This window comes from Podarcis bocagei (assembly GCF_964188305.1).
Source record: "Podarcis bocagei genome assembly, chromosome: 5".
Lineage (NCBI taxonomy): Eukaryota > Metazoa > Chordata > Lepidosauria > Squamata > Lacertidae > Podarcis > Podarcis bocagei.
In genome coordinates this window covers 99,926,150-99,950,939 of record NC_138129.1, presented here as the reverse complement: position 1 = coordinate 99,950,939, position 24,790 = coordinate 99,926,150, and the positions used below count along the sequence as shown (strand labels likewise).

The 24,790-nt window shown below is 44.4% G+C and overlaps 1 protein-coding gene across 2 annotated transcripts; it reads left to right on the top strand.

The window, feature by feature from the left end:
• The first annotated feature begins 4,149 nt into the window (after positions 1-4,149).
• UAP1 (UDP-N-acetylglucosamine pyrophosphorylase 1) lies at positions 4,150-23,787 on the top strand. 2 transcript variants are annotated; one of them, XM_081195639.1, is made up of 11 exons: positions 5,933-5,958; positions 7,433-7,727; positions 9,812-10,016; positions 11,893-12,068; positions 13,665-13,837; positions 14,300-14,493; positions 16,061-16,204; positions 16,967-17,155; positions 19,335-19,382; positions 21,895-21,961; positions 23,620-23,787. In XM_081195639.1, the coding sequence occupies exons 2-11, from the start codon at positions 7,436-7,438 to the stop codon at positions 23,695-23,697; spliced, it is 1,566 nt and encodes a 521-aa protein (XP_081051765.1). In that variant the 5' UTR covers positions 5,933-5,958; positions 7,433-7,435; the 3' UTR covers positions 23,698-23,787. The 2 variants fall into 2 exon arrangements, with proteins under 2 accessions (XP_081051766.1, XP_081051765.1); XM_081195640.1 differs by lacking the exons at positions 5,933-5,958; positions 19,335-19,382 and adding an exon at positions 4,150-4,167.
• The last annotated feature ends 1,003 nt before the right edge of the window (positions 23,788-24,790 follow it).

Sequence of the window (24,790 nt, the reverse complement as noted above, 5' to 3'; positions counted from 1 at the left end):
TGAGGCTAATCTAACTTCCTTAGGGCTCGGGACCTCTAGGGTGTTGCTATTTATGGACCTTGAGGCTCTCTGTGGGGCATACTGGGAGAGGCGGTCCCGTAGGTCCAAGGGTCCTAGGCCATGAAGGGCTTTAAAGGTCAAAAGCAGCACCTTAAATCTGACCCTGTACTCCACCGGGAGCCAGTGCAGCTTGAAAAGCACTGGATGAATATGCTCCCATGGCAGAGACCCTGTGAGGAGCCTCGCTGCAGCATTCTGCACCCGCTGGAGTTTCTGGGACAGCTTCAAGGGCAGCCCCGCGTAGAGCGAATTACAGTAGTCAAGCCTGGAGATGACTGTCGCATGGATCACTGTGGCCAGGTCGGGGCGGGAAAGGTAAGGGACCAACTGCTTGATGCGGCGAAGGTGGAAAAATGTCGCCTTGGCTGTTGCTGTGACTTGCGCCTCCATGGAAAGGGAGGCGTCAAGGATTTTTTTTTATATAAGATATTTATTAAAGTTTCACAAATTATATAAACAAACACAACAATACAAACAAACACAAACGAGAAAAAACAAGCATAATTTCAAATCCTTATTTTCTTAAAACTTACTTCCCCGACCTCCTCATACCTTCCCTTTCTGCATTCCCATTTCAAATATTCAGTTCAGCAAATCCTCACCCTTAATTTTATGTAATTGTTAACCTTTCTTTTCTTTTAACTTAATCTTTACAGCTGTAATCCACTTAATTTCTAAAACCGCATCATTCTAACACTCATTAATTTTACAATGTTTCTTAAGATAGTTCTTAAATTTCTTCCAGTCTTCTTCCGCCGTCTCTTTTCCCTGGTCTCGGATTCTGCCAGTCATTTCAGCCAGTCCCATGTAGTCTATCACCTTCATCTGTCATTCTTCCAAGGTGGGTAAATCTTGTGTCTTCCAATACTTTGCGATGAGTATTCTTGCTGCTGTTGTAGCATACATAAAGAATGTTCTGTCTTTCTTTGACACCAATTGGCCAGCAATGCCCAGGAGAAAGGCCTCTGGTTTCTTCAGGAAGGTATATTTAAATACCATTTTCATTTCATTATATATCATTTCCCAGAAAGCCTTAATCTTTGGGCATGTCCACCAAAGGTGAAAAAAAATACCTTCAGTTTCTTTACATTTCCAACATTTATTATCAGACAAGTGGTAAATTTTTGCAAGCTTGACTGGGGTCATGTACCACCTATAAATCATTTTCATAATATTTTCCTTTAATGCATTACATGCTGTAAATTTCATACCGGTGGTCCACAACTGTTCCCAGTCAGCAAACATAATGTTATGACCAATATCTTGAGCCCACTTAATCATAGCTGATTTAACTGTTTCATCCTGCGTATTCCATTTCAACAGCAAGTTATACATCTTTGACAAATTCTTAGTTTTGGATTCCAACAACTCTGTTTCTAATTTTGACTTTTCCACCTGGAAGCCAATTTTCCTGTCCAATTTAAAAACCTCCATTATCTGATAATAATGGAGCCAATCTCTCACTTTATCTTTCAATTTTTCAAAACTCTGCAATTTCAGTTTGTCTCCTTCTTGTTCCAGAATTTCCCAATATTTCAGCCATTTGGCCTCCATATTAAGCCTTTTCAAAGCTTTCGCTTCCATCGGTGATAACCACCTTGGGGTTTTATTTTCGAATAAATCCTTATATCTTATCCAAACATTAAACAATGCTTTCCTTACAATATGATTTTTAAATGCTTTATGTGCTTTGACCTTATCATACCATAAGTATGCATGCCATCCAAATACATTGTTAAAGCCTTATAAATCCAAAATGTCTGTATTCTCAAGAAGTAGCCACTCTTTCAACCAGCAGAAAGCTGCTGATTCATAGTAAAGTTTTAAGTCTGGCAGGGCAAATCCACCTCTTTCCTTTACAGGGAGGCGTCAAGGATTACACCCAAACTCTTAACGGAAGGCAGTGGCACTAATTGGGCCCCCGCATGAGAAGGGAGTTCGTCCCTCATCCCCATGCCATCCCGACCCAGCCATAGGACCTCTGTCTTTGAAGGATTTAGTTTCAATCGGCTCCCACAAAACAATCCAGCCACAGCTTCCAAGCATCCGGTCAGTGTGTCTGGGGCCGAGTCGGTGTGGCCATCCATCAGCAGATAGAGCTGAGTGTCATCAGCATATTGGTGACAGCCCAGCCCAAAGCTCCGGATAATCTGGGCAAGGGGGGCGCATAAAGATGTTAAAAAGCATTGGGGAGAGGATTGCGCCCTGCGGCACTCCACACACCAAGGAGTGGCGCGACGACATTTCCCTCCCTAGTGCCACCCTCTGTCCCCGACCAGAGATAAAAGAGCACAGCCAAATGCAATAATTCTATACAAAATGATTCCTCTGCCTGCTGCAGTCAGTTGGTGTTCCTCTATTATAGGTAGCTTGGTCAGCAAACCAGTGGGTCAGTTTATACCTAAAACTGTAAGAGCTGTGCCAAAGAACTGTAAAGAATGATTTATGTTCTTGTTAGCAGCTAGCAGCTCTGCTGGGAAATGAGAGTGGTGGCTCCTCGAGGATAGAAGATTGCAAGTACACCTGTACTGGGGGATTGCTGTCACAAACACAATGGTGTATACAAGAAAGGCACATTGAACTGAAATTGAATTGAAATACTTTATTGTCACTTGTACAATTTGTATACAGTGAGATTACACGAGCACCCCTACTCAGCTCTCTTAGTCTTAATTCCCCTCATTTACTGACGCACACCCACCAAACCCGAAAGTCTGTTGCCCTGTTGTTATCTTTTCATTCAGCAGCCCAACAGCCCACGGATAGAAGCTGTTCTTTACCCTGTTGGTGCGACTAATCATGCTTCTATATCTTCTGCCCGAGGGTAGGAGATAAAGAAAGTGCCGGCCAGGGTGTGAATCATCCCTGAGAATTTTCCTCACTCTCCTGAGGCAACGTTCTTCCGCTATTTCATCCAGCGGATTCACAGGACAGTCCATAATATCTTGTGCTGTATTCACCACCCTCTGTAGGCACTTCCTATCAGTTGATGTCAAACCAGCATACCACACCGTGATGCAGTATGAAAGGACACTTTCTATTGTGGACCGGTAGAAGGAGATCAACAAATGTTGATTGACATCATTCTTCCGCAATACTCTGAGGAGATGCCACACCTCTCTCCACTTGAATATATTCCCTACAACAGTTGAAGGTGGAAAGGGGGACAGACAAAAATAACCCAGTCCTCCCCCCCCCCCATCCAAGTGTGGGAAAGCAGAAGACGCAGTCACCAAGAAATGGCTCTCTACCCAGAGATTATGAGGTGCATATGCTGGTTCTTAGACAGGATTAACTGCATAAATCTAATAGAAATACAAAGGAAGGTTCTCCTACCCCAAACCTGGCTGTAGAAATTCAGCAAAAAAGTGAATGCTGTTTTAGTCTGCAACAACAGCAGTCTAGTGTCCAGATCAAGGGAAATAATAGTACCACTTGATTCTGCCTTAGTCCGACCACACCAGTAACCAGTTCTGGGCACCACAATTTACGGTAAGACGGATGCTGACAAGCTGGAACATGCGCAGAGGAGGGTGACCAAGATGATTGAGGGTCTGGAAACCAAGCCTTATGAGGAATGGTTGAAGGAGTTGGGGATATTTAGCCTGGAAAAGAGGAGACTGAGGGAGATATAATAGCCATCTTCAAATATGTTTGAAGGACTGTCAAACAGAAGAGGAAGCATTCTTGTTTTCTCCTGCTCCTGAGGGCAGGACTCGAGGCAATGGCTTCAAGTTGCAAGAAAGGAGATTCCGACTAAACATTCAGAAAAGCTTGCTGACAGTAAGAGGAGTTCAGACTCCCACGAGAGGTGGTGGACTCTCCTTCCTTTGAGGTTTAAGCAGAGGTTGGATGGCCATCTGTCCCAGATGCTTCAGTTGCGATTCCTGCATTGCAGAAGGTTAGATGAGATGACCCTCAAGGTCTCTTCCAACTCTACAATCCTCCCTTCACGATTATATGATCCTATGATCTCATTCATCTTTACAACTGCCCCTAAGAGCAATAGAATGATCCCCAAGTCCTCACTCCAGTCAGCAATCATGCTGCAGCATTCCGCACCAGCAGGATTGGCGGCAACAGCAACAAATATGGTCTGTGCTTATGGTAATATTATGTTCTCTTTATTTTATTTTTTTATCCTCTTGCTAATTATGCTGTCTTTTGGTTCAAAATTGGGAAAGGAGTACGGCAAGGCTGTATATTGTCTCCCTGCTTATTTAACTTATATGCAGAATTCATCATGCGAAAGGCTGGGCTGGATGAATCCCAAGCTGGAATTAAGATCGCCGGAAGAAATATCAACAACCTCAGATATGCAGATGACACAACCTTGATGGTGGAAAGTGAGGAGGAATTAAAGAACCTTTTAATGAGGGTGAAAGAGGAGAGTGCAAAATATGGTCTGAAGCTCAACATCAAAAAAACAAAGATCATGGCCACTGGTCCCATCACCTCCTGGCAAATAGAAGGGGAAGAACTGGAGGCAGTGAGAGATTTTACTTTTTTGGGCTCCATGATCACTGCAGATGGTGACAGCAGTCACAAAATTAAAAGACGCCTGCTTCTTGGGAGAAAGGCGATGGCAAACCTAGAGAGCATCTTAAAAAGCAGAGACATCACCTTGCCAACAAAGGTCCGTATAATTCAAGATATGGTTTTCCCAGTAGTGATGTATGGAAGTGAGAGCTGGACCATAAAGAAGGCTGATCGCCAAAGAATGGATGCTTTTGAATTCTGGTGCTGGAGGAGACTCTTGAGAGTCCCATGGACTGCAAGAAGATCAAACCTCTCCATTCTGAAGGAAATCAGCCCTGAGTGCTCACTGGAAGGACAGATCCTGAAGCTGAGGCTCCAATACTTTGGCCACCTCATGAGAAGAGAAGACTCCCTGGAAAAGACCCTGATGTTGGGAAAGATGGAGGGCACAAGGAGAAGGGGACGACGGAGGACGAGATGGTTGGACAGTGTTTTCGAAGCTACCAGCATGAGTTTGACTAAACTGCGGGAGGCAGTGGAAGACAGGAGGGCCTGGCGTGCTCTGGTCCAGGGGGTCACGAAGAGGCGGACAAGACTAAATGATTAAACAACAATTATGCTGTCTTACTTGTGCATTTTATATTTGACATCCTTTAGTTATGTTATCTTTTGAAAAGTCCCCCTTCCCTCCCGTTAGCTTTGCTGTTGAATGAGCCTTGTGCAGCTGACCACCTTTGTAAACTTTTGTTTTGAAATCTTTAAAATAGTATTTCTGCTCTCTTAATTATGCTACTTTGAATGTATATGGTACTTTCTGACTTTCTTCGGTAATGTTTTATCCTGGACTGTTTTATCTGATGTTTTAATGTGGGTTGCAAACCGTTTTGAGATTTAAATCTTAAAAACGTAAAGCAGTTTCGAAATGAAGTGACTAATAATAATGACGATTTTAAGAGAAGTGAGGACTCAGCAGACCAGCTTAGGAAGGAAGTCCTGGCCTTAGGGACCACTCCCTAAATAATCTTACGGTACTTGTTTGGGTGTCATACATTTTATTTGCAAATATGCGTGTTGTAACCCTATGACTCATGGAAGAAGAGAGGAACCAGGCCTCGCTCATTGCGGGACCGTGACGCCAAAGGGGCCCGTTGCCATAGCAACGGCAGGCCGCCCCGCGCGAGGCGCCCTTCCCCCGGGGAGTCCCGCCCCGTCCCGCCCCGCGCGCCCTGGAGCCCAGCCAATGCCGTCGCGCGGCTCCTCCGGGACCTGGCATGACGTGGCAGAGGCGCCTCCCCGCCCCGCGGAGCCTGCCATTGGTCGAGGTGGGTGAAGAGGGGCGGGGCTTGAGAAGAGGGCTCCGGCTGGGCGGCTGGGGGGAAGAAGAAGCGGAGACGGCGCTGCGAGTCGCCGCCGCGGGAGGTGAGCGCCTGGAGGGGGCGGCGGGGGGGGGGGAGAGAGAGAGAGCTAAATCGCATGGAATCTAGCTTCTTGTTCAAGCTGAGCCAGAGCAAGGAGTCGCCTTTTCGTTTTTTATAAAGAAAATAACGATTGTGCCAAATTTGAGCAGCCCCAGGAGGGCATTTCAGAGTGGGGTTTATTTGGCTTCTGTCACGGTTCATGCCGTTTGACGGTGCTTTGCAGAGTAGCAGAAAAGGCAGGTGGCATAAAAGGAGCGCATACTGTCCATGTGTGTGTATATACGGTATCTATATATATATAGAGAGAGAATGTTATTTTTATAGACACAGCATAATGATGTTTTCTGTGTCACATCTGGCATCCCCATGTTATAAGGAAGTTACCATAGTCAGTGGCAGAAGTATGATGTGGCTCGATGACACGAGTGAGGCGTTTGTGTGCATGTGTACGGGTCTAGCACGCTGGTCTGTTTGTTGCAGTAACTCTGGGGTGCTTCAAAAGGGCGCATATATATGCAGAGAATATATATGTTCTATAGAGGACACGGGGGATAAAAAAAGAAATGGGTCTTATTGGTGTTAATAGTAATATTGGGGGTATGCACTTGTTACTGTTTGTAAAGGGTGTGTGTGTGTATGTGATACTGCTTTTAACTGTTGTGTGATTTCATGCCACCTTGAATTACTTTTTTGGAAAATAAGATGGGATGGAAGCACTAAAATAAACACAATTTAAAAAAGAGCAACCCTGTTTCAGTATTTGCCTTTCCAGATGTGAACTAGGCTATCTTTGCCTCCTTGTGCCAGGAGTCTTTCCCCCTGCAGAACTGTTCACTTAGATATCACTGGAATTGGCGCTTTCCCCTTCTTAATGGTGGCCTTCGTGGATCAAGATTCAGGCCAGCATCCTGCACATCCTTTTCAACATGTCTTATGCTCTATATTCCAGTTTTTTAAATCATTCCACAAAAAATAGTGGGCTTCAAATATTTTGATGAGGTTATTAAGAGGCAAGTGGCCTGTAATTCCATGCTAGCCATAGACGAAGATTAGTCATCTCCACTGCAGCCAGCATGAAAATGCAAGCTAGTAAGGAAAAGGGAAAGCGCCTTCTAACTATGCCTTTTCTTCTTCTTTTTATTATGTATTTTGTGTTTTTTATCTTGTATTTTTATGTTCTGAACTGCCCTGAGATCTATGGATAAAGAACAGTATCAAAATTTAATAAATAAACAAGGAAGAGGGTTTCCTTCTTTTCACTAGCATGGAACCCAAGTAGTTTGGTAAATGTGGGGAGGAGTGTCTCACCCATCTCCCAGTCTACTCAATTACTTTCTTGCATCTCACCTATGTGACTACCTGCTTGGCTATGGCTACCTGGTGAATTGTTAAATTCAAGGCTGCTGGGGGAAGTGCAAAGTGTTTTTGGGCTAAGAGTTTCTCAGTGAGTCTTACTGTTCTCTTCTCCTCCATAGGCCATGGACGGGGACAGTGAGATCCATGAGCTCCAGCGCTGCTTGGCTGAGGCAGGACAGAGCCATCTGCTTCGGTTCTGGGAAGAACTGGATGTGTCAGAGCAGCAAGAGCTGTATAGAGACTTGAAGGACATGAATCTGGGAGAGCTGGGCCAAGCTTTCCAGAAAGCCATGAAGGAAAGCAGCCATTTGCCAGGGCAGGAGAACGTGGATGCCAAAATGGAACCTGTGCCGCGTGAAGTGCTAGGGAGCGCAACTCGGGACCAAGCCCAGCTGTCCGCCTGGGAGCAGGAAGGTAACAAGAGGAACCCCACTTGCCACATAGTCAGTTCTAGGAAGCAGACCTGGTCCCTGAAGTGATACAGACTATGTAAAGAACAACACAGGTCATAGGCTTGCTTCTCTACACTTTTTATATAATATCCACAGTTTGTGAAATATGAAAACACTCTCTCTTAGAAGGCGTAGGCTGATGTTACGGCAAGCTCAGTCGGGACCCCTTGTAGCAAGGTTTTCGCATGTGCTTTGAGGGAAGTGGGAAGTCTCACAACTTCACAAAGTTTTCTTACAGACCATTGTGTAACTATAATAATACAATGGCAATCTATGTATTTTGAGACTAACATTTTAAAAAATGGTTGTGTATGTCTCTAGGCTCTCATGGAAGGTGCTTGTTGAATGCCAAATTATGAATAATTTTAAAGTGGGGAGAACATACCAGTTCCTTGGTTTTCATTCTATTAGTAACAATGCTGAATAGCACTCTTTAGATTGATTTTCTCTGTCTTGTTGTGTTTCTCCGCTTGGTTGTCTTGACTGTAGGGAGCCTTGGTGGTCTACGTGGGAGTCTGCTATTCCTTTTACTATGTAGCCAAAGGGATTTAGGCATGAGTGCCATTTCTTAATATGATCTCTTCCACTAGAAACTGCAGGGAAAAGTAGAAACAGTGGACCCTTGAGCAAGCTGTTTGTGTCAGTTCTTTGGAGCGCTGAAGTGCATGTTCGTCCATAAGGACTCTCCTTGTTATCCCAAAGAGCTATGACCTTTCCCAGTGCTTTCCCCTCAGAGTCAGCTGGAGACTGACTCTATCATACCATAGTCGTAAGATCTGTGGGCTTGGAGTATCGTCTGGATTGAAGCAGTGACAGAGAGAGAAGAAAGAAGTAAAGAATTAAAGAAAAAGTAATATCTAGGCTCAAGTCTGATTGCTCTGGACTAGAAAAAGATTAAAACTTGCAAAAGCAGCAGCAGCAGCTGTGTTGCTGTTAAGAAGAGAATAAGCAAGATTTTGCTTTTACTGTCTCAATAACTGTTTAAAATGTCATAAAGCAGGCTTTTGAGTAATACAGCATTCTTCTCCAGGCCAAGAAAACTTGGAACTACTGAATATTTTTTGAAGTTAGCTTTGTTCTGCCTTGCTGCTTAGGTTGCTCTTTGCCTGTGTTCCTCATTCACCTATACTGTGTGCCCTTTTTTAATAAAACAAATGCTTAAATAGTTTCAGGCATGTTTCCAAGCAGGAAGTAATCCAGGAAGCATTTTATCATGGGGAGGCCAAATAAACATTTAACACATAATGTTTCTTTAGAAACACCCATATTTGAACTCCTGTGGCAATAAAATGATTGATGAGAACCCCAGATTTGCATGCAACATTCCTTCTTGCCATTCCCCCAACCTCATGTCTAGCCAACTTCCCTGGTTTGAGGCAAACCATCAATTTGCCACTTCATCCAAACCAGCAGTCTCTGCTTTTCCTCAAACTTGGAAATTAGGCAAGGAATTTGCAAGTGAGCCTGAGATTCAATCCAGCATTGTACATGTAATGTCAAACACAGGTTGGCATAACCACTGATTCCCCATCTTCCAAGGTCTACTCTGAAAAATGAATGATGTAACTTTAAATGTGCTTGTTCACACATTTTTGATTTTTTGATGTTGAGAAGCAGTCAAACCTGAGAGTAGTATTGTAGGATGGGAAGGGCAGTCATACAGAGTACAGGTGCTCTACCCCCTTTTCTCTTTAAAAGCAGCAACAAAAATATACTTTAAACAATATCTCCAGAACTGTAATCACTTTTCTTGTTCTTAAGTGAAGCTTTTGGTTCAAGATGTAAATTCTAGTGGTGTAGAAGGATGTTAGGGAATTTCTCATTACTCTTGGTTCCAAGTAGAGCATAAAACAGCCTTAGATTAGTAGTAGAGAGGACTGGAGTCTCCAAGGGCACTTTGAGCAGGATAGAGAGAGTCTAGCTTCGTTATGTGAAGCACGTCTGTTTGGATCAGTTAGATCCTTTGAGTAATGCCTTGCATGCCTGAAAAAGAGTTGTGTGCAAATCAATCACTGGAGTAACATTTATTTTTCTTGCTCTTTTTAGGTCTCCGACAGATTTCCCAAAACAAAGTTGCTGTTCTTCTTCTAGCTGGTGGGCAAGGAACAAGGCTGGGTGTCTCATACCCCAAAGGGATGTATGATGTAGGCCTTCCATCCCACAAAACTCTCTTCCAGATCCAAGCAGAGCGCATCCTGAAACTGCAGCAGCTGGCTGAAAGACAACATGGCCTGAAATGTGTTATTCCATGGTAAGCAACTTGGACACTTCAGTCATTTTATCAGTGTTCTTCAGGAGCAAGTGGAAGCAGATGATCCCTGCTAGTGGTCTTTGTTTTGTTGGTTCAGAAGCTTTTGCTGCCTTGCTTTCAGGGCTGTATCCAGCAGTGGTGTGAGCAGAAGACAGCTTGCCTGCAGAAGACATTCTTTTCCCTTCCTCTCCATCATCAACCCCTACACACACTCCACCCCCCAAGAGTACTTTGGGGCCCTTCAACAGTGAGGGGTGTATCTTATAAAGTTGCAGTGCAAGGGTAAAATAGCTATAAGTTGGCATAAGATCTCTTGGCCCAGTTTTGAATTATTTTCTGGCACGTATGGTTTCAGAGCCCATAAGAAAGCTGTGAAATAACACTTGTGAATGCATGGCTTCTTTTGGCCCTTTGGGGAGGAAGGTTCCTATGTATGTCTAGTAGCAAGGAAAGGCCATGAGCTTTGTATCCCATAATAGGTGAACACTTTCATTTTCCAACAGGCTTTGGGAAAGTGACTGCTTTTAGTTAAAAGGCTGGTGCCATGCTGCTTTTATTATATGTAATTATGTGTATGCTTTAAACAGATTTTATAGATTTATTTAGTTTTAATTCTATTGTTTTTCAATGATAGATTTTTCTATTACAGATAGGTAGCCGTGTTGGTCTGCCATAGTCAAAATAAAAAAAATCCTTCCAGTAGCACCTTAAAGACCAACTAAGTTAGTTCTTGGTATGAGCTTTTGGTATCTGAAGAAGTGTGCATGCACATGAAAGCTCATACCAAGAACTAACTTAGTTGGTCTTTAAGGTGCTACTGGAAGGAAGATTTTTCTATGTTTGTAGCAGTTCTTGTTTTACAGTGGTGCCTCGCAAGACGAAATTAATTCGTTCCGCAAGTTTTTTCTTCTTGCGAGTTTTTCGTCTTGCGAAGCACGGTTTCCCATAGGAATGCATTGAAAATCAATCAATGCGTTCCTATGGAGACCGTCCGGGGACAGAGGGGAAGCGCCACGCGCCTTCCCCTCTGTCCCCGGGCCTGTTTAAAGCAAGGGGCGGCGGGGAGAAGATTGCTTCTCCCCGTTGCCTGCCCCGCAATCTCCGGGGACAGAGGGGAAGGCGCGCGCACCTTCCCCTCTCTCCCCAGACCTGTTTTAAAGCAAGGGAAGGGGCAGCGGAGAGAATCGCTTCTCCCCGTTGCCGCCCCTTGGTTCGAAAGGGGTCCGGGGAGAGAGGGGAAGGTGCGTGCGCCTTCCCCTCTGTCCCCTCTTTTGAAGCAAGGGGCGGAGGGGAGAAGATCACTTCTCCCCGTTGCAGCCCCTTGGTTCAAAAGGGGTCCGGGGAGAGAGGGGAAGGTGCGCGCGCCTTCCCCTCTGTCCCCTCTTTTGAAGCAAGGGGCGGAGGGGAGAATCGCTTCTCCCCGTTGCCGCCCCTTGGTTCAAAAGGGGTCCGGGGAGAGAGGGGAAGGCGCTGCGCCTTCCCCTCTGTCCCCGGAGATTGCGGGGCTGGCAACGGGGAGAAGTGATCTTCTCCCCGCCGCCCCTTGCTTCAAAAGAGGTCCGGGGACAGCGGGGAAGACGTGCTGCGCTTCCCGGCTATCCCCGGAGCTTGCGGGGCAAGCTTCGTTTTGCGAAGCAAGCCCATAGGGAAATGCGTCTTGCGAAGCAGCTAAGAAAACGAAAAACTCCTTCATCAAGCGAGTTTTTCGTCTTCCGAGGCGTTCGTCTTGCGGGGTACCACTGTATTTGTAAGCCACTTTGAGTTCTGATGTGGGGAATGCAGGATATAAATATATAATATATGATGATGTTGATGTTGATGATATGATATGCTCCCTGTCTTAATTATCTATAATTATTTTATTTTTGCCATTCAGGTACATCATGACAAGTGGTAGGACAATGGAATTGACTAAAGAATTTTTCCTGAAGCACAAATACTTTGGCTTAAAGAAAGAGAATGTGATCTTCTTCCAGCAAGGGATGCTGCCTGCTATGGACTTTGATGGGAAAATTCTCTTGGAAGAGAAAGGCAAAGTTTCTATGGCACCAGGTGCAACATCTATAGGAACCCTTTCCAAACCCATATTGGCAATTGCCCCTCTTTGCTCTAGCATTCATCAGCTTCTGCTATGTCCGTAATTTGCTTCCTGTGACTTGATGAGAAAAGGTGCCGAGGAAAGGGGCAGCTGGGGCTTCTGCTTAATACCTGAGGCTACCAGCAAGCCTCTTTCCTACTCTCGTGTTTTGTTTCCCAGTCGTGTCCCTGAGCAGTCTGTGCAAATCCACAGTTTGACATGATGGCCTCAGTTAAAAATGTCATATTTTCCTCATTCTTCTTCACCCCCCCATTATGTCTTTCAAAAGCAACTCCTCCCTTTTTATCATTCAAAAAATAGAACAGATTGTGATTATAAAGAAAACAATGTAGAAAATAGGAATATCATACAAAAACCAACAAGGCGTAGACTCCCAAACTTCATAGAGAATCATGACAACCAGCAGCTAAGCTTGAATAACACCAGTAACTATAATAAGTGAGACACTAAAAATTTGCCATCTAACTTGTATTTTTGTGGCATTGCGTAACAGGGCTCCAAATTTGATTGTTTCAGTAGTGACTAAGTTAACAAGTATTGTTCTTTTCCAAACTTTGAGCAACTGTTCTTTTTTTATTTTTATGATGGTTCCAAATAAGACGCTTCAGTATCTTCCAAATTCAGAAATTTAACACATAGAAGTTGCTCATGCTTATTCATCTGGTTATTTTTTATTAGCTCAATAAAAGAGCTTTCAGGTCATTATGTAAGGCAATATGTGAAAATTCTTGAACCATATAACCAGGCCCCAACATCACTTTGCCCTTACACAGTGCCATCTAAGTCATTTTCTCAAAGCCAACGTTTTCAGCTTCCAGATACTTCAAGCATGGAAACGCTGAATCTTGAAGACATTTTCTTTCTGATTTAACACTTGCGTTTAGCGTGAACCTTTATTAAAAAGGAAGTTCCATACTTCATGAAAGATTAGCTGTGGGGGCATAGGCTGTCATTTGTGCAGCAGCCATCGTGACTGCCCCAGCATCTGATATGTTGCCCAACAAATCTTTTAGTGATTAATGTTTGTGTGGTTTTTTTGGATTTCCCAGAAGGCAGTTAGCTCATCCATAGAGCTGAAATGCTTTTCTATGTGGAGCTCAGTTAATGGTTTTGCTTCTTACCTTTAAAAGCCCTAAAGGGAATGCTGCCTCCTTTGTGGACCTCACTGGCCCCTCAGAGTTTTGGACAAGGTCCTGCTGCACCCAGGGGAACATTCGAAGCCATGAAGAAGACAGACTGCCTCAGCTGAAACACCATCACCTACAGAGCTCTCTCGAGAGGGGGGATGGTTTTCTCTGACTTTTGTGTGTGGGAAGGAATTTTTTTAAAAATCGAAAGGCATTTGGAATAGACTAAGGTTTTCAGTGATGCTGCTGATATTTTCTGTGTCACCAGTAATGCTGAATTTTTAGGATTTTTACTGACAAACCTTAAGTATGATAACTTGTCTTTGTGGTGGGTCATGTCAAAAAAAGATACACAAAAACCGATATGAAAAAATAACTTTTCTGACCTACTGAACTGCTTCCTTTTCTTCTCCCTTCCTAAAGATGGTAATGGTGGTCTCTACCGAGCTCTGGGAGCCCATCATATTGTGGAGGACATGGAAAAGCGAGGCATTGGCAGCATCCATGTCTACTGTGTTGACAATATTTTAGTCAAAGTGGCTGACCCTCGCTTCATTGGCTTCTGTGTACAGAAGGGAGCAGACTGTGGAGCAAAGGTAACCAATATTGATGCCGGCTGTAGAGAGGGAGCTGTTAGGTTTGGGAAGGTGACTCTGTAAGACCTTGTGGGGGGGGTGGGGTAGTGTTAGGTGCAACTAGGTGTGACTGCACTCTTTTATCTTGTGAATGGCTGCTTCATTGAACTGTCAGACTTTACTTTTTATTGCCTTTTGATTCCACTGTTTCCCTCCTCTCTGCTCATGCATGAATACCAGTAGCCGAAAGCCACAGGGGGGAGAGTGGCTCTTGCACTGGGTCCTGCCTGCTGGTTTCCTGCCGGATGCTGGACTCCGTGGGCCTGATCCAGCTGGCTCTTCTTAGGTTCATATTATACTGTGGTACCTAAGAATAGCACCCATGTATGTTCATGCATACGATGAAGCCCACCAAGGTGTATGCTGTAATCAGTTTGTTAGCCTTCTAAGTACAACAAAACTGTCGTTCTTCTTCTATATTAGGTTGTTGAAAAGACCAATCCCACGGAGCCCGTTGGTGTGGTGTGCCGAGTGGGTGGCGTTTACCAAGTGGTGGAGTACAGTGAGATCTCTCTGGCCACAGCGCAGAAAAGGGGTCCTGATGGCCGGCTGCTCTTTAATGCTGGGAACATAGCCAACCACTACTTCACCCTGGAGTTTCTGAAAGACATTGTCAAGTACGGGCATCCTTTAGTCCTGAGATGCACTCCTACAGGAGTGGAATAGCTCTTATATATCATTTCCTTCTATCTATCCTCATATATCTGCCATTGCTACCTTCCTTTTGTGTCACAAATTTTTAGCAAACAATGCCAGTTTATACATGTAGCGGAATCAAGGGGTAAATCTTTTCCTAAGCTATACTACCATATTTTTCCGTGTGTAAGACTAGGGTTGTTTTTTTTTTTAAAAAAAAAGGTTTAAAATTGGGGCTCGTCTTATACACGGGTAGTGCTAAGGGGTGTTTTCTTATTTTGGAGTCCCCCCAAATGGGGGGGGGCATCTTAAACACGAGGGCGTCTTATACACAGAAAAATATGGCACTTCAGGCAGCTGGTGACAAGGAGCTGCATGTTTGAATTCACCCCTGGGGGGGAGGGAGAACAGCGAATTCTCGCTTTTTAACAGCAGAATTCAGCTAGATCTGCCTCCTTCAGAACATGATTCTGCAGGAATTAGGAACTTGTGGCCTTGTTCTTAGACTGAAACTCACATAAACCCCAGTCAGTATGGCCAGTGGTCAGGGGTGATAGAAGTTGTGATCCAGTAACAGCTAAAGCGCCACAGGTTGCATCCCAGCACTATTGTTTTGGGTCCACAGAGATCCCCCCCCCCACAAACCCCTGAATCTGGCGATCATTCTAGCTAGAAAAAGCTTTACCACTTGATTCTGCTATGTTTATGTCCCTGTGCAGAGTATGTTCCCCTGTTTCAGTTTAAAGGTGGAAATAAACGAGAACTGGGGCAGTGGTTAACCGTTCTGAGTTTTTTTGGAAGTTCAGTGGCACTTGCTTATGGAAGTGGCAAGGTTTTTTAATGGAAGCATTCTGCTGGGCCCACCACAAAGCTCTAACTTCCAGTTTCAATGTTATTTTGTCTCAATCAGAACAATAAACGTAGAAAAAAAAAATAATACTCTGGCTTTGCATCATATGCTGATTGTGTCCAAGCCTTAAAGAGAATTGATGAAAGAAAATGGTCCCTAATATGTAGGAACAGAGGTGTTTAGAGCTCCATGTCAATAGCAGAGGACCTGAATTGTGCATTAAAACCATGACGTTAGTAGTGGAGATTTTGGAGTGCAGTCTGATTGCACTGAGATTTGTACTAGTTGCTGCTGGTGGGGTGTGTAAAAAGTGGTAGTGAGTCCTAACTGCAGATCATCTGTAGAAAATGGCACCTTCTACCTTTGCAGCCAAAAGGTAAAGCAAAGGTGTGGATCAAATATCCTACACTTGGGATAGGTGGCTTCTTTTCTGCCAGAATAACTAGATATCAAGCGCCTTCTGCTGGAAATACATTAATATTCAATGAAAACCTAAGAACTGCCTTGTTATATCAAGGTCCATCTCATTCAGTATTGGTTTTCAGCTGCCGTGCAAATGGTTCACAAGCCTGGCATGAAGGTGATGTCTTTCCCCATTCTCTGTCCCCAACATCTGGTACCTGGAGGCTTCATTTAGCTAATGACCCTTGATTCCCTGTGTGCTTCAGACTCTGCTGACTCTTCCCTTGATGTTTCAGCCTTTACGAGCCTCAGCTACAGCACCACGTAGCCCAAAAGAAGATCCCGTGTATAGATGTAGCCACTGGAAAGCCTCTGAAGCCAGACAAACCAAATGGGATTAAGATGGAGAAATTCGTATTTGACATCTTCCAGTTTGCCAAGTATGTCCTTTTGTGCTGCTCCTCTGCCTAGCACTGAGAGTGTTTTGTGTTACCTGTTGCAACTTCATTTTGGTATGTTAGCTTTACTTTCAAAACAAGAAACCCAATTTTGGATCTTCACAGTTGTAGAAGGTACAAACTATATGAGGCATGTCCGCTGGGAAGCTCAGCTGCCGAGAAACTAGCTGAGATTAGCAAAGAGAGGAACTAAGTTAATCTTGCAGTTTGAAGAACAGAAAGAAGTACATTGCATGAGGAGTTGAGAATAGATTTTTACTTATGGTTGAGGAGCATGCTTGCATCCTGAGACTGTTGTGGCAACTGATAGCACAGAGGCAGTCATAGTAGGAAACCAGCAAGAGGGCAGGAGGCCTTCTTGGAGAGGAGGAGGTGGCCTGTATACTAAACCTCTGCTATGGTGCCAAGGTGAACTCCCAGGAAGGTCCCTCTTTGCCACAGTGCCTTCAGTTGTCCCTTTGTGTGTAAGATTGGGACCGCCCTCACAGCCTAGAAAGAGGGAAACTGAAAATCTGCAGTCCATTTCTGAAGACTGGGGAAAGATCCTCTTTGCTTCTTACAAGTCCTTGGCCTTCGCCTTGGAAACTGATGTCCAGGCTTGCGTGCTTGAGTGGCTGGCCTGTCACAGTAAAATTTGAGGTATTTGGGAACCTTCTTGAACTTTGGCTGGTTTCCTTCTAATTTGATGGATTAAAAAAACAAAAAAAACTTACCAGAGCTGTCTCTGCTTTCTTGCTCTTCTAGAAAATTTGTGGTTTACGAAGTGCTGAGAGAAGACGAGTTCTCTCCTCTGAAGAACGCAGACAGCCAGAATGGGAAAGACAGCCCCACCACTGCACGCCACTCGCTGATGTCATTGCATCACTGTTGGGTTCTCAATGCTGGAGGGCACTTTGTGGATGAAAATGGAAGGCGCCTTTCTGCAATTCCCCGGTAAGAATATTTAGGCATAGCTTTAGCTTTTGCCTTCCGTCCCTGAGTATAGCCTATGGAAGTGGGTGTAGTGGCTGTACATCTGGGAGAGTGTGCAAGGATGCTGGAGGTTCCAGTTGATCGGGTTTCTAGTAATATTCTGCAACAGGCTCCCATGTCCATAATATCTCCCTTTGATTGTAATTAGCATGGCTGAGATAAGTACACAGTGTGAGGCAACAATCTTGATTGATGTACTTGATCATCACAGTTGCATCTGTGTCATTGGGGACAAGTGAATGGAACCCCAGCATTTAGGAAACTACTCCAGCCTTCCATAATTCAAACTGGAGCCAGGATATCTAAGCCTTTTTAGAGAATAGCTGCTTTAGGCTCCCTCTTCTTCAGATGTGGGAAGGTACCAGTGCCTTCGCCCCTTTTAGAATAATAGCAGCAAGCAGAAGACAACAATTTGTCTATACCTTGAAGTGTGTTTATAAAGTATTTTTACCCCACTCTTTAACTGAAAAGGCTCACACAGTGGCTAACAAATCAATAGAAAAATCCCAGACTTAAAATCTAAAAGGCACAACACACCAGAAACAAAAGATGGAGAGGAAGGGAGAAGGTGAACACAAGCACCAGTAGGTTAAAAAGGTAAAGGTAGCCCTGACCATTAGGTCCAGTTGCAGACGACTCTGGGGTTGTGCTCTCATCTTGCTCTGTAGTCCGAGGGAGCTGACGTTTAAACGCAGACAGCTTCTGGGTCATGTGGCCAGCATAACTAAGCCACTTCTGGTGAAACTAGAGCAGCACACGGAAATGGCATTTACCTTCCCACCAGAGCTGTACCTATTTATCTACTTGCACTTTGATGTGCTTTCAAACTGCTAAGTGGGCAGGAGCTGGGACTGAACAACAGGAGCTCATCCCGTCGAGGGGTTTCGAACCGCCGACCTTCTGATCAGCAAGCCCTAGGCTCTGTGGTTTAGACCACAGCGCCACCCATGTCCCAGTAGGTTACAGTGTTCTTATAATGACCATCTGGAATGGAAAGACTGCAAAAGAAGAGGAGACAATATTAGCTGGTTTCTCAGCAGAGCTGATGAATTTACCAAGGCCTAGTATCTAATGCAGTCTTTGTCAGTCTTGGGTCCCTAGAGGTTGTTGGGCTGCAGCTCCCTAGCCAGTGAGGCCCGTGGTCAGGAATGGTGGGAGTTGTCGTTCAAGAACATTGGGGACCCAAGGTTGAGAGAGGCTGCTCTAATGTATGGTTTAGGAAACAGCTGGGATAACAGCTTTAGAATGGTTGAATAGAAGCTGCTTGGCAGATGAGCCTTGCTTGTACATACTTGAGTGCCTCAACACATTTGCTCATAGGACTAGAGTGATCATCTCCTCAACTGCGTCCATGCTTGGAGCTGGTGGAATTAAAAGTTTTCTGGCTGGGGGAGTTATGAGGGGTCTTGGAATCATACTGAATTTACATGATCAAGATTAAGTTTGTGGGAGACTGCGTCTCTTGCATAGATCCAGTTACAGATAGGTAGCCGTGTTGGTCTGCCATAGTCAAAATAAAAAAATTCCTTCCAGTAGCACCTTAAAGACCAACTAAGTTAGTTCTTGGTATGAGCTTTCGTGAAGAAGCTCATACCAAGAACTAACTCAGTTGGTCTTTAAGGTGCTACTGGAAGGAATTTTTTTATTTTGACTATGGCATAGAAACATCTATGTTGTTCTGAAGAGAGTGTAATTGAGTGAAGTGGTCTACCACACTCATGGCACATGCAAAACAATTTGTTTAGTTAGAAGTAGAATCCTAAATAACGTGCCACTGTCGTTCAGTTCAGCCAGCAGTGGCCTCCAAGGCCCCTTAGGAGTCATATCAATGGAATGAGCCCCACCAACCATTGGACAGTGGTACCTTGGTTGTTGAACCTAATCAAAAACCAATTCCGATCGGCTGCAGGAGCTTCCTGCACTCAATCGGAAGCCGTTTCGGATGTTCGGTTCCCAAAAAACATTCGCAAACCGGAACACTCACTTCCGGGTTTGCGGCATTCGGGAGCCGATTTGCTTGGGAGCCAAGCCATTTGACAACCAAGGTACCAAGAGACTCAGGAAAGTCTGCTGTTTTGATCTGGCATATTCCCTAGCTTCATTTCCCTTCTCATTAATCCTTTTTCTTCCCATGTGACAGTTGCACTAATGGAAGGTCTGATGCGATCCAGGCGGATGTCAGTCACAAGTAAATATACTATCCTGGACGGGTGGAGGTGCATGGTGATGGCGCTGCGCTTGGCACTGACTAACAATCCTTTCTGCAGCATGCAGGGTCTCGGTGCTCAGCCTGTTCTGTTTCATTTTCTAAGGGAGTGGGTTGTTGTTTGTTGCTGTGATAAACCTGTCTCTTGGGAAGGGTCTGGCAGCTGAGGTGAATGCTGGGGAAAGGTGCATGTCTTGACTGTGTAGATTCCAGGAAGTGATGATGAGTGAAACTGAAGAGTAACCTGGCCACATTCCTTTGAGAAATCTGTGAATCTGAAAGGCTTAACTGGGAGCTGATGGCATATGACCCTGTGACTGCTTTTATGGTGTACCAAGACAAGAGGTTTAATGAAAATGAGCTGGTAGGGCTCTCAGTTTTGCATGCAGTGTAGTATGCACTGCGTTTTTGCCAGGCTTAGAGTCTGTTTTTAAGTTTGCCAGAACATTTGCTTATGTTTTGGAAGGCAGAGTGACACAGTTTAGGTATTGCTTTTGCCATGTTTGATCTCTGCTATAGTTCAGTAATTACTGTGAGCTAATGTGCCCATCGGTCATCCTGTTTTCTCACATAGACTTCATTTCCAGATCCCAATGAGATTCTATTATTATTGCTATTACTGTTCTGTGCCTAAGGGCTCAGTATTTTAAAATGGAGAAGACTGTTCACAGGAAGAAATTTCCACACAAAACTTGTGAAAGCCATTTTTAAATAAACCGGCAAGAGGAGAATCAACTGAGAATCTAGTGTTTCTGCATAGTTACGAACAGCTCTTCTGACAGATTCAGCTCTATAGTTCATGTGAATTTAAAAAACATATACACAGCACCTCTGAGAATTGCAGTGCTCGCGTGCAGCTGCACTGTATTAACAGAACTTTCTAGAGCTGCTGTGCAACAAACTTCCTGCAGCCAATAGGAAGCCGTGGCCCCATGCAGAGCAACCGGCGCGGCAGTTTAGCTCCGTGCGGGGACTGACCAAGCGGGCGGCAGGGGCTGGGAGCCGGTTTAATGACCCACTCGGCCATATACAGCCCACGGACCGTGGTTTGCCGACCTCTGGTCTTGGTAGTTCTGCAATTTGGAAAGTGCTGGTTTCTCTTGCTGTTTCTTCCCTTTTCCAAAGGGCATCACAAGTGAGAGAGAAACCCTTCTCTGCCAAAGGAGGTGGGCAAGAACATTATTGCAAGCAAGGCTGCTAAGCCAGCCCAAGGCGTGTACACCTTGCTGTCTCCCTTGGATTCTAGAGCACCATGGCTTGGTGGAGTAAGCAGCGCTGAGCTAGCTAGATGGACCAATAGTCAGGTTTCCTTTTGGGTATCATCATACATTATACTCTACTAATTTTACTGTTAGGACCACAAAATCTAGCAAAATGGATCACTTGCTGGAATTTCTTGTGACTTTTGACCTGGAACAAAGTGCTTATGAATTCCTTGATTGTGAGCCGAAACCTTTATGGGCCACTTAAAATAGCTTTTGTCTAATTTCCAACATGGAAAGAACATGTGCACAGGAGTTTGCAATTGTGCAAGCAGACTTTCATGCCTTGTTTTTGTTCTGAAACCCAAAGGGCTGTCAAACAACTGCCTCTTTTATTCAGTTAAATTGAAATCATTTGCAGTACCAACATTTTCACAAACAGCTACCAGTCATAGTAATAAGGAAAGACCACATTTTTTAAAAAAATGCACTCCATATTATACTAACACCAGAACCAAAATAACACCCGAGAACGTAATGACATTGTCTTAGACTCTGAGCCATGCTGATTTAAAATTGGTGTCTCTTGGATTCGACAACTAAAGCTTTATAGTCGGTTGAGCTACAATTTTTAAATCCAGAACCCTCATAAATTGTCTGAAGATGGAAGGCACAATGCTTGAAATGATGTACAGTGGTACCTCGGGTTACAAACACCTCAGGTTACAAACACTTCAGGTTACAGACTCCGCTAACCCAGAAGTAGTACCTGGGTTAAGAACTTTACCTCAGGATGAGAACAGAAATTGCTGCAGCAGCGGGAGGCCCCATTAGCTAAAGTGGTACCTCAGGTTAAGAACAGACCTCCGGAATGAATTAAGTTTGTAACCAGAGGTACCACTGTATTAGAGTGGGTTTTTTAAGGAAATGGTCTGCTCAGTTTAATATTGATGCTCATTAATAAGAAGATATGTATGTGAAAGGAGCAGTGACGTTTTAATTTTTTTACTCCCACTTCTCAATTGCCATTGGTGTGTGTGTGTGTGTGTGTGTGTGTGTGTGTGTGTGTGTGTGTGTCTCAGGGCACAAGCTTAACTAACCCCTGTCAATTCAGGCGCTGGAGCTGCTTCATGGGTGCCATCTTAGTTTCCTTATTGCTGCTGAACTGTTTCCTTGGCAGGAGCTGAGGAAAAGGCTAATCCTTAACAAAGTGACAAGAGTGACTACCTTCCTAATTGAAACACGTGTATCTTGTCTGATTTGTTTATGTTTTTCTCGCTTTTTTTCTTTAGTCTGAAGGATGCCAATGATTTCCCAATTCAGTGTGAGATTTCTCCTCTTGTTTCCTACGGGGGTGAAGTAAGTTGATGTGGTGTTCTCTGTTTCTCTCCCCACCCCCATCCAGTTTGAATTTGCAATTCCCCTCTCTTAACGCTCAGGGCAGATGGCAAGGCTTGAAGTCAACCACAGGAAGGTATGCTATGCACGCCTTATACAAATGAACTGGTGGCTGTCCGTCCTTGGCACTGTAGCGAAGAAGGGGTAAGAGGAGCCTAGAGAGCTGGCACGAGGAAGTCATCCTATCTTGTAGATGCAGGTGCGAGTTTATCTGGCCATTCAAACAGTGGTGTAAGTCATGGGAAGGCAAACTAAGGTCTGCAGGCCCAATTGCCTTCTGGATCCGGCCCGCGAATGGTCTGGGAATCTCTGCGTGGCTCGCCAGTGCGCGTGTTCTTTCCCTCCCACTCGACGCCTCCTCCCTCCTGGCTTCTCCCCGCCCTGCCTAGAGGAGGAAGGGGGCTGGGCTTTGTTGGTGCCAGCAGCACCAATGCTCAAGCGGGTGCCATTTTAAGCAGCCCCTCTTCGGAGCCCTTTTGTGCGCCGCTCATCACCCCTCCGCTGCCAGCCCCTGCCGCTCGCAAGACACAGGTAAGCAGCCACCAGGGCTTGTGGTGCTCTTGCACCACCCCCCCCAAAAAAATATAGCCCGCCCCCCCACAAGGTCTGTCACGAGTCTTGTACTCCCAGCAGGGTCACCCAAGGCGGTAAGGTCAAAGGGGAGGAACTAGACCTGTGGTTCCCAACGTGGGGCTCACCACACGCCCCACAGGGGGGTAATTTGGTTTTTAAGGGGGGCAAATTGAGAATGAATTAGACCATGTTAATGGCCTTTTAGGTTTCCTCCATGTGAATAGGAGTTCACTTTTTGAATAGTAAGAATTATATGTGACCAAGGGGAGGAGCATTAGGATTTTAGAGATGCTTAGGTGGGGCATGACCAAAAAAAGGTTGGGAATCACTGAGCTAGACATAGAATGATCCTAGAAGTCCTCAATGGCAGAACAGGCGGAAGATAAAAAGCGGTATGTTACAACGACTGTGAAGGCGAATGAAGGCTGCAGCAGATAAGAATCTACCGGTCGTTGTGATACTCATGCCATCGGAATAGAGCCTTACTGAGAAGACAGTGCGTTGGTCAGCGTGCACTGATCTACACACATAAAACAAATTTTTGGAAAGTTGGATAATTATGATAACTAATCGTCTCAGGGGCAGGGGGCACATTTTTATTTGTATTATTATTACTTTGCTTAAAAAAAAGAAAAAGAAAAGAAATCCATCTGCTTCAACTGTGCAAGAGGAATGTCAGAACTTGATTTGGCTTTTCTAGCCACTTGCTCTGTGTTGGACATGGAAGGTGTAAATGATTAATCCGGAGCTTGAAAGTCTGACATGGCTGCCAATTTGTATGTATAAAGTGTTATATGCCAAGTGTTTCTGGCATCTTGTTATCTCATTTATTGCCATAACTCCTATGTGGAGATCATAAATAGTTATGTTTACAGGTGGGGATGTAAAGTTGAATGGTTCTTGGCTGAACAGAAATTTGAACCTGGTGTTCCCAGGTTCAGAGCTGCACTTTGGTTTGCACTTAAGTTTTGACTCCCTAGCCTTTAGTACTACTAAATCTGCTGTGCCCAGTTTCTGAATATCTGTTGCTTCTTTTATTCTCCTAGGGCCTGGAGGAATACGTGAAGGACAAAGAATTCCATGCCCCTTTGATTATCCATGAGTTGGTGAAGAATGGATTGTGAGATCCCCCTGCTCATCTTTCTGCTCTAGAACTTGTTGTGATCCTCGGTTGTCAGACTGTGAATATTCGAATTAAAGTTTCAGTATCACCCTATGGGTTTTTCACTTAAATTGAATTCCCTCAAAATCCAGGACTTGGCTGCAGTAATAATGGATGTAGTCCTTTTCACACTTTTTATCTTGAGGATAGCTATTTATATAACTTTTAATTTAAGGGTAGTAACACTTAAAATAGCAAGGATGCTACATTTCATTCTACAGTACTTCAAGGCATTTTGTATCAAATCCAATGGTATACCTTCAAAAAGGCTTTATGGTACGGGGTTTGAGTTGGAGAAATTTTATTTTTCTCATATATATGTGACTTTTGAAAAAGTGATGGGATTTTATGGCTGCCCACATTGTGCTTTTATTAACAGTTGTATCTTGCAAAGGTTGCACAGTTGAAAGAATGCTGAAGGAGTGAAACTGGATTAAATTGTCTCTCCCTCCCCAATGCTGTGTTTCCTCAAACTTCTTGAACCTGCTTCTGAATTTCCACTCTTTGTGTGGGGCGGGGGCTGACCCTGTACCTCCACATGTTTCACATGAGATTGTATAAATGATACTTGCATGCAGTTTTGTGCATAGAGCACACTGCTTCTGGTGAAGATATGTGTACTGGGGTATTAATGCCAAATACCATCAGTTAGAGGAGGGCTAGAACAGGATTCCTTGATGGGGTAATGTGGGCGTAATAGGGGATTATGAGGACACTGTCAAGGAGCATTCCGTCCCCCCCAGAGCTTTGGGGAAGGAGCCAAACAAAGACTTTGTGTGCCTCTCCAGGTGCCTGCTGTCCCAGTTTGACAACCAAAATGAATGTCTCATTCCCCTCCCCACCCCCGAATTATTTTTATTAATACAGTTTCTTAAAATCAGGTTTCCTGCTCCTGTTCCAAACATATGATCATCATTTCCTCACACTGCCACATCATTTTGTATTTAGAGTCCAATTAACACCATTCACTTGCTGTTAAACCATTCTTCCAGCTGGCCACCTTTTTCACCTTACAAACAGAACCTCCGTTACATCTTATAAATAAATATTCTATT

Bases quoted from the DNA above. Each gene is read 5' to 3' on its own strand.
- UAP1 (XM_081195639.1), top strand. From the start codon at position 7,436: ATGGACGGGGACAGTGAGATCCATGAGCTCCAGCGCTGCTTGGCTGAG. The intron at 13,838-14,299 runs GTAACCAATATT...CTTCTATATTAG, and splicing joins GAGCAGACTGTGGAGCAAAG to GTTGTTGAAAAGACCAATCC. The intron at 14,494-16,060 runs GTACGGGCATCC...TTGATGTTTCAG, and splicing joins TTTCTGAAAGACATTGTCAA to CCTTTACGAGCCTCAGCTAC.